Source organism: Dipodomys merriami, unplaced genomic scaffold (assembly GCF_024711535.1).
Source record: "Dipodomys merriami isolate MVZ:Mamm:240054 unplaced genomic scaffold, mDipMer1.0.p SCAF_45, whole genome shotgun sequence".
Lineage (NCBI taxonomy): Eukaryota > Metazoa > Chordata > Mammalia > Rodentia > Heteromyidae > Dipodomys > Dipodomys merriami.
The window spans coordinates 7,727,746-7,743,624 of record NW_027206013.1 but is presented as its reverse complement, the minus strand read 5'-3'; the positions used below and the strand labels follow the sequence as shown (position 1 = coordinate 7,743,624).

Sequence of the window (15,879 nt, the reverse complement as noted above, 5' to 3'; positions counted from 1 at the left end):
TGGGATCTCAAACACACAGCTTTTCCTGCCTCCAAGTGCTAACATTACAGAAATGCGGCACCATGCGTGGCAATTAGCATATTTTTTGGTTGCTTTCAATGTCCTAGAGGGAAGCAGAAGTCTTTTAAAGACTGCTTTTTGGTTATTTTTGGAGAGTAGGTTTGGTACTGGGGTTTGAACTTGAGGCTTTATGCTTACTAGGGCGGTGCTCCACCACTTGAGCCATATCCTTTACTTTTTTTTCCTTTGTTTTTCAGATGGGATCTTGTGTTTTCCCTAGACAAGCCTTGGGCTGTGATCCTCCTCCTTCACCACCTTCACAGCTGGGGTGACAGCCATGCCCAGTTTCTATGCTGAGATGGAATCTCACTAACTTTTTGCTTCCAGGAGCTAGTCTCCTCCAACCACAATCCTCTGGTCTCCATTTCCCTTGTAGCTGGGATTACAAGTGTGAGCCAGCTCACTCAACCCTTCAAGCCTGCTTCTTAAATCCCAGCACCATACCGTGTCCTAAAGCCTTCCCAAGATCTTGTTTATACTTTACCATGGAAAATAGAGAGAGGTTGTGTCCCCTTCTGAGAGCCTGCCAACGACTGGAATCCAGAAAAATCCAACATGCATGGTGCCCTGATGACAATCTAGTATTCCTGCTGTGTAGAAAATCTCTTCTTTCTTTCCTTCTTTCTTTCTTTCTTTCTTTCTTTCTTTCTTTCTTTCTTTCTTTCTTTCTTTCTTTCTCTCTCTCTCTCTCTCTCTCTCTTTCTTTCTTTCTTTCTTTCTTTCTTTCTTTCTTTCTTTCTTTCTTTCTTTCTTTCTTTCTTTCTTTCTTTCTTTCTTTCTTTCTTTCTTTCTCTTTTTTCAGACTCAGGGCCCTGTGCATGCTAGGCAAGCACCGCACCACTGAGCTAGGTCCCTAGGGCGGAATGTCATAGTTTACCACTTGAAAAGTGGGAGCGGGAGCCCTAGTGGGAGCTTTGTGTCTGTAAGCAGTGGGGCTGCCCACAGACGCGAAGGCCTGCTTCTTTCTGACCTCTCTCATCAAGTGCCTTCCTGCCAGCCTCCAGTGCTTCCACCATTCCGTCTCATCTGTCCTCGCACTGTCACGGGATACCAGAGCAGGTGGTGGAAGCCGAGATGGGAGAGGCCTGGGAAGGAGAAAGTGTGGCTCCAGGAATCATATGGCCCTGCCAGTCCCCAGCCCAGACTCTCTGACTCCAGCCTGGCCCCAACCTAGGCTGCACCACTGTGCTGTGTGCTAATTCCTAGGTCTCCTGGGCAAAACCAAAAAGGTCTCCACTGTCGTTTGCTAAGAGTTCAAGTGATTCATGCTGTGATTTGATCCTGAAACCTAAGAAGGTTTGGTTTTGTAGCTTAAAGACAATACACGAAATGAGATCATGCTCCCTAAGAAGAGTTTTGTTTTTTGTGGGTGTTGGCGAGTAAGCCCGGGGGACCGACCAAAAGTCAGCACCATGTCTTCTGTCTGTCTGCAGCTCTTGTTGGCGCCTGCGGTGGAAACTACTCAGCCATGACTTCCGTGGTCTACTCCCCTGACTTTCCTGACACCTACGCCACGGGGCGGGTCTGCTACTGGACCATTCGGGTGCCCGGAGCCTCCCACATCCACTTCAACTTCACCTTATTTGACATCAGGGACTCAGCGGACATGGTGGAGCTGCTGGATGGCTACACCCACCGCGTCCTGGTCCGCTTCAACGGGAGGAACCGCCCACCTTTGTCCTTTAAGGTCTCTCTGGATTTCGTCATCTTATATTTCTTCTCCGATCGCATCAATCAGGCCCAGGGCTTTGCTGTCTTATACCAAGGTAAGACACGCTCATCTCGCCGGGGGGCCTCCCTGGGGCCTGGGCCTCCTGGGCCTCTCTCCCCAGTAGTGTGACTTCCAAAGCTTGTGTGGCTCTTGTTGGACACGCCGGAGCTGGAGCCGCTGACCCAACTCTAGATCATCCCAGTGCTAGACTCACCCCCTACCTCCCCTTGCACAATGTGCTTATGTTTCAGTTCTGCTATTTTAATAGTTCTGATGACAGTTTTCGTGGGAGGGCTAAAGGATAACTGAAAGAACGCTGAGGTCAGCAGAACGGGATGTCTCTGGAGACCTCGTTCAGTTGATCCTTCTGCCACTGAACACCCCAGCCGCTCCTGAAGACTAACCACCCACCCTTCCTCAAACCCTCCTGGAGCGCAGACCAGAGGTGTTGCCTCCCAGGTGTGAACACAGCATGTGTCCCATCAGCCTCTGAGATGCCCAGGTGTGCAGACTCATCTTCTCCTGGATTGCACAACACAAGAAGAGTTCGGGTGGCCTGTGCTAAGGAGATGGGCAGGAAGGGGCCTCCCCTCCAGATGGGACAGTCCTGAAGAACAGGGTAGAGAGGGCATTCCAGGCAGAGGAAGGTAGGGAACCAGAAGCATGACCAGGTGTCTGCCTCCTGCAAGGCCAGGGCCAGAGCTGACCGGTTCTGCTGTGGAGCCAGCAGGCCCAGTGGAAGAGATGGCAGGCAGAGTTGAATCAGAGAGAAGGGCCTCATCTTCGTGACCTGTGCCTTCTCCTCCCTATTGTCCCTTTCCATCTTCCAGCCGTCAAGGAAGAGCCGCCACAGGAGAGGCCCACTGTCAACCAGACCCTGGCCGAGGTGATCACAGAGCAGGCCAACCTCAGCGTCAGCGCTGCCCACTCCAAGGTCCTCTACGTCCTCACCACGAGCCCCAGCCACCCACCGCAGACCGTCCCAGGTAGCCACTCCTGGGCACCGACCGTAGGGGCCGTCGGCCGTCGCGTGGAAGGTAGCGCTTTAGGGTGCTCCTCCTTCACAGGCAGCTCGGGGTCCTGGCGCTGCAGTCTCTAGCTTGTCCTGGCTTTGAGGGAAATGTCCTCGCTCACTGAGTTCCTAAATCCCTAGGAAAAAGTGCTCGTCTCCACAACCCACTAGTGAGTTTCTCATGCTCTGTCATTGGTCAGCAAAGCTAGTGTCTTCATCATATTTCTAGAGCCCAGTTGCACCTTCTTATGGTATTGACATCTGCAGACACTTCCTTTTTGTTCATTCAAAGCTGTGGAGGAGGTAGGGTGGGATGGAGGGGGGACTGTGGCTCAGGGTAGTGAGTGTGCTTAGTATGGACAAGGCCCCACGTTTAACCCATGGCAACAAAAAGCCTCCAAGCCCCAAAGATAGGTAAGTGTTCCAGTGGGGCGCCAGCCACTGAGCCTGGAGGAGGCACTGAGTCCCACAATGAACCGGGGACCCCTCCTCCCCCTGTTTTGGGGGGCTTGGGAGGAGAAAAATGAAACAGTGCAAAAGCCAGTGGCAAGGAGCGCTGTGGAAGAAGGTCCTGCAAGAGAGGGCTGGGGAGGGGGCTGACCTTTGGTCATGAAGCTGGCTGACTTGGCTGCGCGCACACGTCCTCAATCCCTGCTCTTCCACCGGAAAGTGAGCTGGAAAGGACCAGACATGGCTTGGTCTTGATGCTGCTCCCCTGCACAGTGGACTCACTGTGGAAGGCTGGCACAGAGGGGCCCTGCTGCTCCCTCTGCACCCAAGTGAAGGGCCCCCACTGCTCCCTCTGCACCCCAAGTGAAGGGCCCCCACTGCTCCCTCTGCACCCCAAGTGAAGGGCCCCTGCTGCTCCCTGTGTACCCCAAGTGAAGGGTCCCCACTGCTCCCTCTGCACCCCAAGTGAAGGGTCCCCACTGCTCCCTCTGCACCCCAAGTGAAGGGCCCCCACTGCTCCCTCTGCACCCAAGTGAAGGGCCCTGCTGCTCCCTCTGCACCCAAGTGAGGGTCCCCACTGCTCCCTCTGCACCCCAAGTGAAGGGCCCCTGCTGCTCCCTGTGTACCCCAAGTGCGAGTCCCCACTGCTACCTCTGTACCCCAAGTGAAGGGTCCCCACTGCTCCCTCTGCACCCAAGTGAAGGGCCCTGCTGCTCCCTCTGCACCCAAGTGAGGGTCCCCACTGCTCCCTCTGTACCCCAAGTGAAGGGTCCCCACTGCTCCCTCTGTACCCCAAGTGAAGGGCCCCTGCTGCTCCCTCTACCCCAAGTGAAATCCTGTGGAATTTTATTAATCACACTGTTTTCTCCAGTGGAAAAATGGAGGCTCAAAGGCTTGATGTAACTCATCAGTGGTGAGAGTGGTTCCAGCAGTAGATGCCCCCCTTGATTCAATCCAGTGTGCTTTGGGTCATACAAAAGAGGGTTCTAGAACAAGGGGAGGTGCCTAGAGAGCTCCACACCCAGCGCAAATCTCAGTGCTCCTGCTCTCCTGCCCCATTTGCTGGCTGCCTTTCACCTGCAGAAGCACCTGACCCAGCCCTGTACCACAACCCAGCCCCACACCTCCACCCAGCTCCGCACCGCCACCCAGCCCCACACTGCCACCCAGCCCCACAACGCCACCCAGCCCCAGCCCCGCACTGCCTCCCTCCCAGCCCCACACCACCACCCAGCCCTACACCACAACCCAGCTGGCTCCTTGTGGAACACAAAGCACCCGCAGGTGTGGTGAACTGGCTTTTTTTCACTTGCAGGATGGACAGTGTATGGCCTGGCAACCCTCCTCATCCTCACAGTCACTGCCATTGTCGCAAAGATTCTGCTGCATGTCACATTCAAGTGAGTACCTGAGAGAGCTGCCCAGCGCCAGCCGGGGGCAGGGGTGGGATTCCCTTCCTCCCGCCGCAGTTGGCGTATCAGGATTGACTGCAAAGCTCAGTCCATGGCCACAAAGGCAGTAAAATTCCTCCTTGCATTAGAGTGAAATGTACAACTGACAAATCCTAAAAGGGACTGTGTTTGTTCAAGGGTCCATGTTTGTTCTTCATCCAAGGGATTCATTTCAGGAGGATTAAAGCAGTCCTGGCACAAAAAGCAGCAACTTCTGGTTTTTTGGCTTGTGCTGGCCTGGCGTAGAGATTTTTACACAAGAGTAAAGATTCTTAGTACCATGCACACTTAGGAACAGGCTTAGGAATTCTGACATTTTATTAACTGTTGCCTTTTTTTTTTTCCTGTCCTGAGGCTTGAACTCAGGGCCTGGGTGCTGTCTTCTAAGCCTCTTTGTGCTCAAGGCTAGTGCTCTATCACTTGAGCCACAGCACACAGCACCACTTTTGTCTTTTTCTGAGTAGTTAATTGGAGATTAGAGTTTTGTGGACTTTCCTGCCTAGGCTGGCTTCAAACTGTGATCCTCTGAGATCCTCAGATGTCAGCCTCCTGAGTAGCTAGGATTATAGGTGTGAGCCATCAGTGGCTGGCTCCTAATAATTATTTTTCTTTTTTTTTTTTTTTTTTGTCAGTCGTGGGGCTTGAACTCTGGGCCTGGACGCTGTCCCTCAGCTCTTCAGCTCAAGGCGAGCGCTCTACCACTTGAGCTACAGCGCCACTTCCGGTTTTCTGGTGGTTTATTGGAGATAGGAGTCTCACGGTCTTTCCTGCCCGGGCTGGCTTTGAACCGCGATCCTCAGATCTCAGCCTCCTGAGTAGCTAGGATTACAGGCGTGAGCCACCAGCGCCCGGCTATTTTTCTTTTTTTTAAAGTCAGGCACATGATAGGTACTTGTAATCCCAACTACTTAAGAAGCTGTGGAGAGATTTTAAGTTTAAGGCCAGAAAAATCCTGTCTCAAAAAAAGAAGCTTTAGCCCTCAATTTTGATTAATTTGGGGGGGAAAGTTCCTTTATTCTGTTCCCTGAGTTCGGTAGTGCTGCCTTCCAGGAAAAGAGCAATTGTTCAGGTGACAGCTGTTCATGTTCATGTGCTTACAAAGCAAAGAAAAATCCAGCCAATTCTTCCTTCTCCTCACCCTATTTGCTCTCCACCTTAGACTTTTATATGTGAAATAGGGTCTTCACTGTCCTATGAAGGCCACCTTTGATCATCTTCCTTCTGGAATTGTCTGGAATTCTTCAATAGAAATAATGTCATTATTACTGTTTACTAAGCTCACACCCATGCCTATTGTGTGTACATGTACACACATACCACACACACATGCACACACACACACATGCACATGTACACATATACAATCGTCCCTTGGTATCTGTGGTGGATTGGTTCCTAGCTGTTTGTTGACAGTAATATTATCAGATGTTCAAGTCCCTTATATAAAATGGGATAGTAGCCAAGCGCTGGTGGCTCATGCCTATAATCCTCGCTACTCAGGAGGCTGAGATTTAAGGATTGCAGTTCAAAGCCAGCGTAGGCAGGAAAAGTCTGTGAGACTCTTATCTCCAATTAATTACCAGAAAACTGGAAGAGCTGCTGTGATTCAAAGTGATAGAGCACTAGCCTTGAGCAAAAGAGCTCAGCGACAGCACCCACACCCTGAGTTCAAGCCTCAGGACCCACCCAAAAAAAAAAAGGAAGAATTTGAGAAGTTATAGTCTCTCAGACCAGTCTTTTCCAGATTTGAACAATTGTTCCAGCTGAAAGTTTCTTGTGACTCTGAGAAGAATCTGGCTTGCTGCACTGCCTTTGATTCCCACAGGCATGATAGTCCATTAGCTCTGTGGGTCCCCCCCGGGAGTTCGCCCCACTGGACATCCTGTTTCATAGGCACGGGTGCCCCATGAAGTGGTGGATTGTATGCATGTGCCAGTGGCTCACGCCTGTAATCCTAGCTACTCTAAAGGCTGAGATCTGAGGTTCATGGTTCAAAGCTAGCCTGGGCAGAAAAATGTCTCTGAGACTCTTATCTCCAATTAACCACCAGAAAACCAGAAGTGGCGCTGTGGCCCAAGCGATAGAGAGCTGGCTTTAAGGGAAAAAAGCTCAGGGACAACGCCAGGTCCAGAGTTCAAGCTCCACAATTGACAAAAAGAAAGAAATGGTAGGTTGTTTTGCTTTGGGCACTTTGTTCTGATCTACCTGAAAATTTTTCTGTTTGGCAGATCCCATCGTGTTTCTGAGTCAGGGGACCTCAGGGACTGCCACCAACCAGCGGCTTCAGGGGAAATCTGGAGTATTTTTTATAAGCCTTCCACTTCCATCTCCATCTTTAAGAAGAAGCTCAAGGGTCAGAGTCAACAAGATGATCGGAATCCCCTTGTAAGTGACTAGAACCCCACGCAGGACGCAGGACGCAAGGTGTCTCTGGCTGAAGGCTGCTGGGGTTGACCCTCCCCTTGTGTTTCTCCCGACTCTTCCCTGCCTCTCTCCTCCCGGCCTGCTGGGGGAGTCCTCCTGAGCACTGAAGAGGAGCCCCATGCTACCTGGAGAGAGCCCAGAGGCCAACTGCTTTAGCACCTGCATTTAGGAGAAAGACCCAAGCCCTTCCTGTCTCTCTCTGGTCTAGCAGTGGGGTGTTGGGACAGTGGAGCTGAGACAAGAGAGGTGTTTGTGGCTGGCACTTGGCTCAGGTCATTCAAGATGACTGTTGGGTGGTGGGTAGGTTTAGTGTGTGAGTTTTTCTTGCTTCTCCTCTGCTTTGTCCACACACAGACCAGTTTCCCCCTGGTCTTTACAGTTTGGATCAGGACAGACTGGAAGCATTCTCAGGTTCTCTAGAGGTTGGCCCGCTCACCCGCATGTGTGGCCTCTGAAGTCCGTGCTAGCCGGGGCCTTGTTCTCTGGATGCTGCCCAGCCCGGGCACACGTGGGCAGAAGGTCCATGGGCACATGGTCCTCGTCCATGTGCTTCTTGCTGGAGGCTTCTTTCCAAAGCTCAGCGGCCTGGATAGTGAGCTGGAGGAAGGAAGATGAGCCCAGGAGGCTTTTGCAACTGCTTGTGAACTGGGTTTATCTGGCCTGGCCCCAGCAGCTGGTGGTTCTGTGGAGCCTGAGCCCGGCCAGTCTCCCAGGTCCTGTCAGCCGACTCTCCGTTCAGAACAGGGAGTATAAAGACTCTGGTGTGGCCTTTCGGGTGGCATGTGTGGGCTGGGCTGTGGGGCCTGTGTGCCCATGTGAAATCCATCCCAGAAGCTGGGGACCAGGCAGGTTAGGAAGGGAGAAGCTCCCTGCCCCACACCCCCTTGCCCTCAGGCAGGAGTGGATGAAGGTTGGTGAGGACAGGGAGGCGTCGGGAACTGGAGACCCTCCAAGACTGAGCCAGGCGCTCAATCCGCGTCCTCGGGCTGGGAGCATTAAGTGCCTTCTCTAACTTAGAGGCTCTGCCATGGGAAGGGGCTCTTTAACAGCATCTGAGGAGGGCGGCCCAGGCCTGGACCTTTGTCAGCATGTGGCTTTCCTGCTGGACTCAAGCCCTGGTGCAGATTGTGCCTCTGGCCTCCTGGATTTCCTCCCCACCTCCCCCAGGTGCCTAAGCCCCTGCCCTTCCTGGGGTCCTGGATGGAAGGCGGCATGAGGTTAGCTGGGAAGTACCTGCAGAGAGACACCAGGAGGCCACGAAAGTCCAGGAGAAGTGACCATTCACAGAGAAGAGGCAGTGTGTCCCTAGGTGGCCTGGGACATTGGCCCAGCACCTTGGAAGGCCTGTGGAGGGCCCAGAGCACTGGGTGCCGACCTCACACTTTGATCTAGAGAGGGTGGTCACCCTAGGGCAGCTGTCCGCAGGACCCTGGGTCTGAGGACAGGCCTGTCATACAAGGACCACTGGAAATAGACTGGCGCCTGCACTCTGCCCTCCCAGCTCCCCGTGGCTTTTGAGGAATCTCCTCTACAATGCGAGCGTCTGCTGTGTGTCGTTACAGAGGGCTTGTTCTCTGAGCCGGCTCCGTACAGCCCAGAGAGCGTGGGATCTGGCCATGGAAAGGCTCGGCTGCCCACAGGCCTACCACCCTCCCCCTCATGCCTTCCCCCGGCCCCATCTCATCTCAGAGCCAGGGAGGCCAAGCCCCAGCAGGGGGCTGCCGCTGACCAGCCCTTTCTCAGAGCCCCAGAAGGGCAGGGGGTGACCCTGTGCTCATCCTGCTCCTCTGGGCTCAGCTCCCCACCAGGAAACCCAACCCCACCTCAAAACAGCATAGGGGACAGAGGCCATAAATTGCCCAACTCTGTCACTGCACGACCATGGGCTCCCTTAGGACCAGCCAGCAGCACCCCCACAGAGCCCCTGAGCTGGTGGAGATCCTGGTGGAGGAGAGGAGCCCGAGGAGGGTGGAGAGACTAAAAGGGAACCGGAGGAGCGAGTGCTGGCAGCAGTCTGGCCACCCAGTCTCCAGTGGCCGTGGCCCCCGCGTCAGCAGGTGGGAGGCGCGGGGTGCCTGGGCGCTCCCCCACTTGGCTTGCACCTGGAGAAGCAGAGGATGAGCAGGGACGTGCCCGTGCCTCCCCCTCATCTCTCAGGACGAAGTGGGGGGCCAGGTGACTGGGCTGCTCTTCCCTCGAGTGTGGGCTCCAGCTCCAGACTCCAACCCAGCCAGAAGCCCCCAGGACCAGAGCCCTGGCCCCAGGCCCACCCTAGGCAGAAGTCAGCCTGCCCTGGATCCAGCCCAGGCTGCTTGCCTGACACCTACAGGCCATCCCCGGCCCCCAGGGCCACCGCGCACTGAATCTTCACGAGCACTTAGAAGTGGACGGCCTCCAGGACCCAGCCTCCCTGCCCCCTGGGGCCAGGCCAGGACCCCCACTCCGCGGCCCAGCACCTGGCACCTGCTTGAGTTTTCCACTCTTGGCTCAGCTTGATGTTTTGATGTCTGCTTTTGTTACTACCTTTTGATGTTTTCCTGGTGTCTTTGTTTACTTTCCTCATTGTTCTACCTCCTGGCCAGGTCTCAGCTCAGCTGCTCTGGCAGGAGGGGTGTGGCCCGGCCCTTCGGGAGGTCTGGGCTCCAGACCCCAGGCAGGGCCTACACACTCACCAGACAGAAGCAGGCATGGGGGACAGTCAGGCAAACGTCCCCTTTGGGACGAGTGTCCTTAGGTCAGAGGCTAGAAGTCCCTTTTCTGTCTGCACCGGGAGCTGCTGTCCTTGGGGTCTGCGCGGCGCCAAGACCTCCCACACCCAAACTCACCTTCCAGCCAGGATTTTGACTTCAGATGACAAGGCTTTATTTGTAAATACGCTCTTAATATGCAACTTTGAGAATAAAATAGAAACATCATGTATTTTAAAATATAAAATGAAGTGTGACGCACTGTATACAATTTAATATATATATTTTTAGCATTTTGTTATTTAAGAAAAAGGAATGTAATGGTACTTAACTTTTACAAAAGAGAGAAAAAATGTTATTTTTACCGTCTGGAGAAAATAAATATTCTCATTGTTGTAGAAACACCAGGGGGCCCAGGCTGTGTTTTTATGGGGGCTCCCAGGGACCTTGGCACGCAACGCAATGGGTTATGGAATGGTGGTGGGGCCTGGTGAGCACCAGGCCAGCCTTGGCTTGCCTTGCCTGGGACATCCAAGTCAGCACTCACCAGGAGAGGGCGCTGTGTCAGCCACAATCTCCACCTGTATCTGTGTCTGAGACCCCATGAAGCTAGGTGAGAGAATGTCTCTCTGTGCTTATGTAATTATCCCCAACCCCTCCTTCCTCTCCTCACTCTTTTTTCTTTTCTCTTCCTTCCTTCCTTCCTTCCTTCCTTTCTCTTCCTCTTTTTTTTTTTTTTGGGGGGGGGTCAGTCATAGGGCTTGAACTCGGCTTGAGCACTATCCCTGAGCCTCTTTGTTCTCCAGGCTAGTGTTCTACCACTTGAGCCACAGTGCCACTTTTGGCTTTTTCTGAGTAGTTTATTGGAGATAAGGGTCTCATGGACTTTCCTGCCCAGGCTGGCTTCGAACTGGACTCCTCAGATCTCAGCTCCCTGAGTAGCTCAGATTACAGGCATGAGCCACCAGTGCCTGGCCTCTCTTCTTTACTTTCCTGGCGCTTGAACTCAGGGCCTGGACACTGACCCATCCCTGGGCTTTTAAATTTATTTTATTTTATTTTTTTGGTCAGTCATGGGGCTTGAACTCAGGACCGGGACACTGTCCGTAAGCCTTTTCTGCTCAAGGCTAAGGCTCTACTACTTTAACCACAGCATCACTTCTGGTTTTCTGGTGGTTAATTGGGACATAGAGTCACACAGACTTTCCAGCCAGCCTGGCTTTGAACCATGATTTTCATCCTTTCGTAGCTAGGATTACAGATATGAGCTACTAGCACCTGACTTCTTTTTCTTCAGGTGTCTTGTGCATGCCAGGCAAGCACGCTACCACATTTCTCTAGCTGAATCCATGCTTTGGCTTTTGTTTTTGAGCTGTGGAGCCTAGGTTTGTTCTGAACTCCTGAGCTTCAGCAGTCCTCTTGTCTGTGGCTGAGACTACAGGTATGTATGTATCACTGGGTCCAGCTCAACCCTTTCAGGAATATTAACAGCAGCTCCAGGGCTGACCTACCTGCTGTGTACCCTGCAGGCGCTCTACTCTTACGCATTATCATATCCCAGCTGCCCCTGTGTTGCCCATGAAGACCCGGAGGCCCAGCAAGGCAGTGTGGGACAAAAGTTGGGAGCAGAGCTAAAGGATCCAGCAGATTCCAATTTGGAAAGATTTCCTCCTCTCCGTTTAGAAAGGCCAGGAGGCATGCACATACGTAGGTCCAGGGAGGGATGGCAGGGCCTGATGAAGACCCCCCCCAAAAAAAAAAAAACTAGCATTGCTTCATTCAGACTAGACTACTTGTATTTCACCCCAACGCCCCCACCTACACCGTGACCTTGGACAGGAAACCCAGCCCTGTGTGCCTGTCCTGTCACCTGTTCACGGCAGTCACGGCACCTGCCTTTGTGCGGCTGTGGGTGGTGAGAGTGTTCCCAGGACATGGCAGCTGTTCCTTCTATTCTAGGCTAGAGTCCTGGTTAAGTAAGAGCAGGGCTGGTGGCTCATGCCTGTAATCCCTCGCTGCTCAGGAGGCTGAGATTTGAGGATCATGATTCGAAGGCAACCCAGGCAGGAAAGTCCATGAGACTCTTCCATATACTACCAAAAAAGATGGAAGTGGAGCTGTGGCTCAAGTGGTAGAGCATTAGCCTTGAGCAAAAGAAGGTCAGGGTCGGTGCCCAGGCCATGAATTCAAGCCCTAGGACCAACATGCACACACAAGAACAGAAGTGTGTGGTAAGATGCTCAGGTACTCAGCTTGGAGCCAGGGTGGGGAGAGGCACCTGACACAGTGATCAGCAAGGCATAGGTCATCTGAGGAGTTCCACTGGGATAAGTCCAGCCACATCCCTGTAGGCCATCAGGGCAGAGCTGTCCAGTAAGCACTGGGCAGATGGGAGAAGACCACACAAATCTGGCCTGACCAGCTCCACCCATGCCAATGGGGCGGTCCGCCCAGGTGCTTCTCAAGTCTGAGGGTCATGCCTGACCCTCACCTCTGCCCTCCCCCCCCACCAGCTCCCAGCCCAGCCCCCAGCCCCCAGCCCCCACCTCTTCACAGTGTGACAACACAGTTAAAGGACATCATGACGAATGTTTATCTTCTCTGACTTTCCTTCTCATTCCCAGAAGTCCTGTCCTTCTCCTTCCGGGAAGGAGAAGATTTGTAATGACAGGAAATGGCTGGTGGAAAGCAAACTAGAGTAGGATTTCTTATACAAGTTGGGCAGCAACAGAAAAATAAATAAATGCAGCCACAATGGAGAAGTGTCCTGCCCTAAGAGCCCCCTTTGGATTATGGGACAATAGAGGCAGGAAGAGGTCTCTGAGCCCATTTGAGTGGACTTTGGGGACTCCCTGACCTTCACGGTATCAAATGCCCTCCCCCACCCCCAGGAGATGGCGGGGGGGGGGGACAGCAGGAGCGTCCTCCTTGGTGAAGCATCCAGTGACCGCTCTCCCCATGCAGAAGGAAAGGGCTAGACCAACAGGACCTTGTCTCGAAGCCTGGGGGTCACGTGGCCTCTCTCCCCCCTGTGCCTTGGGCATGGGAAATCGCACCAGGGGCTCTGAGTCTGGGAGATGTGGAAAACCGATTTCTCCAAAATGGGGGACCCCCTCCCACCCACTCACAGAAGGTTGCTTTTGCTTCCCTGAAAGGGACAGTTCGTTTGGGGGTAGAATTTTTTAAAGGTCAGGAAAAGCAACATCGGCCGTAGCTGGAAGTCATTTCCGGTCTCCAGAGAAGACTTCAGCTTGCAGGGCCCAGGCCTCAGGCCTCAACTCGGGGGTGGTGGGGAGAGGCAGGGCCAGCCCACGGCCAGCCCACTCCCCGGGGTGGTTGCTAAGCTCCGACTAACCTGTTAGCACAGGGTGGCCATGCTGGGGAAGGGGTTCCACGAGACGCTGTTCAGATGGGGGCCACTGAGCACGGAAGAGCACGCAGCGGGGCCTGGAGCACAGTGGGTTGATCGAGGGATGGGCAGTAACCTTGCCCGGTGGCTTGCTCAAGTTCAGGAGCACACTAAGATTTCAAACCTCATATTTAGCCAAAGATGGGGGCAGCCATTTTTGTTTCTGTGCCAATCTTGGGGTTTGAACATAGGATCTTGCTCTGTTTGAACACAGGACTGATGCTCTATCATTTGAGCCACACCTCTAGTTTTGGCTTTTTGCTGTTTAATTAGGGATATGGGTCTCTCACCTTTGTCTGCCTGGCTGGCTCTGAACCTGGATCCTCAAATCTCAGCCTCCTAACTAGCTAGGATTATGTGTGTGAGCCACTACACTTACTTCATGGTCAGCTTTTTATATACCTTTTATATAGCTGAGGAAAGCTTTTGAATTATACTAACATTAGCTTCTGTTCGGCAGAATCTATTGAGTGCCAAAGTATAGGACCCACACCGTTTTCTTGTTCTTTGGTCTTTTTGTCAGTTGTGGGGCTTAAACTTGGGGCCTAGATGCTGTCTCTGAGCTTTTTTGCTTAAGGCTAGCACTCTACCACTTTGAGCCACAGCACCACTTCTGGTTTTCTGGTGGTTAATTGGAGATAAAGTCTCAGGGACTTTTCTGTTCAGGCACCAACCTCGACCACGATCCTCAGATCTCAGCCTCCTGAGTAGCTAGGATTGCAGGTGTGAGCTGCTGGCACTTGGCATGACACACATTGTTGAATTAATCTTTACAAGAACCCAGCATGGTTTTAGCCAGCAGAGGGAGGGCCTGGCTTCAGCACAGGCCCCTGGCCTCCAAAGCCCACCAAATGGAAGGGTGCCAAAGGCTCATAGAAGTTGACTCCAGGAAACACAGCGAATGCATGGACCATTTTGCCTGAGACAAAAAAACCCATCAAATCTATACCTAGTACAGACGTAGCATCATACCTCTATAATCCCAACTGAGGCAGGAGGATCAAAAGCTCAAGGTCAGCGAGGTACCAGTGACTCAGACCTGTAATTCTAGCTACTCAGGAAGCCGAGAGCTAAGGATCAAGGTTTGAAGCCAACCTGGGCAGGAAAGTCTGTAAGATTCCTAGCTACTCAGGAGGCTAACATTAGGAGTATCTCCATTTGAGGTCAACCTAGACAGAAAGTTACCAAAACTCCCATATCAACCAATCGCTGGGCACTGTGGTAATCATATGCCATACCAGCTATGGTGGGAAAAATAAATCCATGGATCGATATCTAGGCACCTAGGCAAAGCATGACACGGTATCTCAAAATAACCAATGCAAGAAAAAAAAAAATAATAAAGGATGGGAGGCTGAGGGCATGGCTCAGCAGGAGAGCACCTGCCCGGCAAGCGCAAAACCCTGAGTCCAAACCATGAAAAAGGTGCGGAGCAGGAGGCCAGCATTTAGCAGTCATCATTCACCAATCATCAAGATGTTTTACCCACTTGGCCCATGATCGGACTTCATCTTAACAGCAGCTCTACAGACGGACAAGGCCTTGCTTTCTTCCTCAGTTGTTGGAGGGGGAAAACAAGGCTCAGAGAGGCTAACTAACTTATTCAAGAAGCCAAGGGATCAGGACTTGAACCCACCCTCAAGCCTGTTCACTTCCACAGAAGGCAACACGGGTAAGTTTGGATTGGGGAGGAAGGAAAGCAAGCCAGTGGGGAGCAGGAGTGGGTGTCATGGAGGCCCCCTGGCTGTGAGGGAGACCGTCCCCCTGGGCTGGCATAGTCTGCCCTGCAGGGGAGAGCGGCTGCTCTCCTGCGCTGTCCCCAGCTCCCCCATCGCTCTGAGGCCAGGGCCCCAGCTCCAGGACAGCTGGCGGCCTGCACATTGTTTGGCGTCTCCCAGGGTCTCCTAATTGTAACCAGCTCAGCAACCTCTCATTCCCCCTGCTAATACCCGCGCTGGAGCCGGCCCCAGCCCCACGGCCCAGCCCCGAGCTACCACCGCATCCTTTCCCACGTTGTCTCTTAGAAACTTGCCTTTCTTCTCAGCCCTGCCAGGACACATGAGACAGCCCAGGCCTGCCCTTCTGCCTCCCCCCTGCCAGCCTGGGGTTTGCTATCCGAACTTCCCAGTAAAGGGGGTGATGGAATTACTTCCCTGACAGCAGCCACTGGCCCATCCTGCCCACTGTGGAAGATGTGGCAGCCAGACTTTTTGATTTTTGAAGTGTGTGTGTGTGTGTGTGTGTGTGTGTGTGTGTGTGTACTGGTCCTGAGGCTTGAAGGGGGGGGGGAGGAGGGGGGACCTGGATGCTATCCTTGAGCTTTTCTGCCTCAAAGATAGTGCTTTACCACTTGAGTCACAGCTCCACTTCTGGGTTTTGGGTGGTTCATTGGAGATGAGAGTTTCGTGGAGTTTCCCGCCTGGGCTGGTTTTGAACCATGATCCTCAGATCTCAGCCTCCTGAGTAGCTGGGATGACAAGTGTGAGCTACCTGGCTCTGTTTTCAAACTTTAAAAAACTGAAAAAGAGGGCCACCAGGAGTAAGTCAATAGTAGTGTGCTTGCTTCACACGCATGAGACTCTAGGCTCAATTCCCAGGACAAAAAGAAAAAGAAAAAAATAAATAAATTCATGTCTTGGTTCCTTTACATAGCCATTTTCCCCAATACAAGGTCC

The 15,879-nt window shown here is 52.9% G+C and overlaps 1 protein-coding gene across 2 annotated transcripts in view; it reads left to right on the top strand.

Moving 5' to 3' along the window:
• The window catches only part of Kremen1 (kringle containing transmembrane protein 1), a 66,621-nt gene extending 56,419 nt beyond the window's left edge, over nucleotides 1–10,202 (top strand). Inside the window, exons 6-9 of one of the 2 annotated variants that reach the window (XM_069994601.1) lie at nucleotides 1,494–1,826; nucleotides 2,602–2,808; nucleotides 4,549–4,633; nucleotides 6,913–10,202. In XM_069994601.1, the coding sequence (XP_069850702.1) occupies nucleotides 1,494–1,826; nucleotides 2,602–2,808; nucleotides 4,549–4,633; nucleotides 6,913–7,081 (794 nt within the window). In that variant the 3' untranslated portion in view covers nucleotides 7,082–10,202. The remainder of the gene's footprint in view (nucleotides 1–1,493; nucleotides 1,827–2,601; nucleotides 2,809–4,548; nucleotides 4,634–6,912) is intronic. The other variant, XM_069994602.1, reaches the window with a different exon arrangement.
• Nucleotides 10,203–15,879: the final 5,677 nt, after the last annotated feature.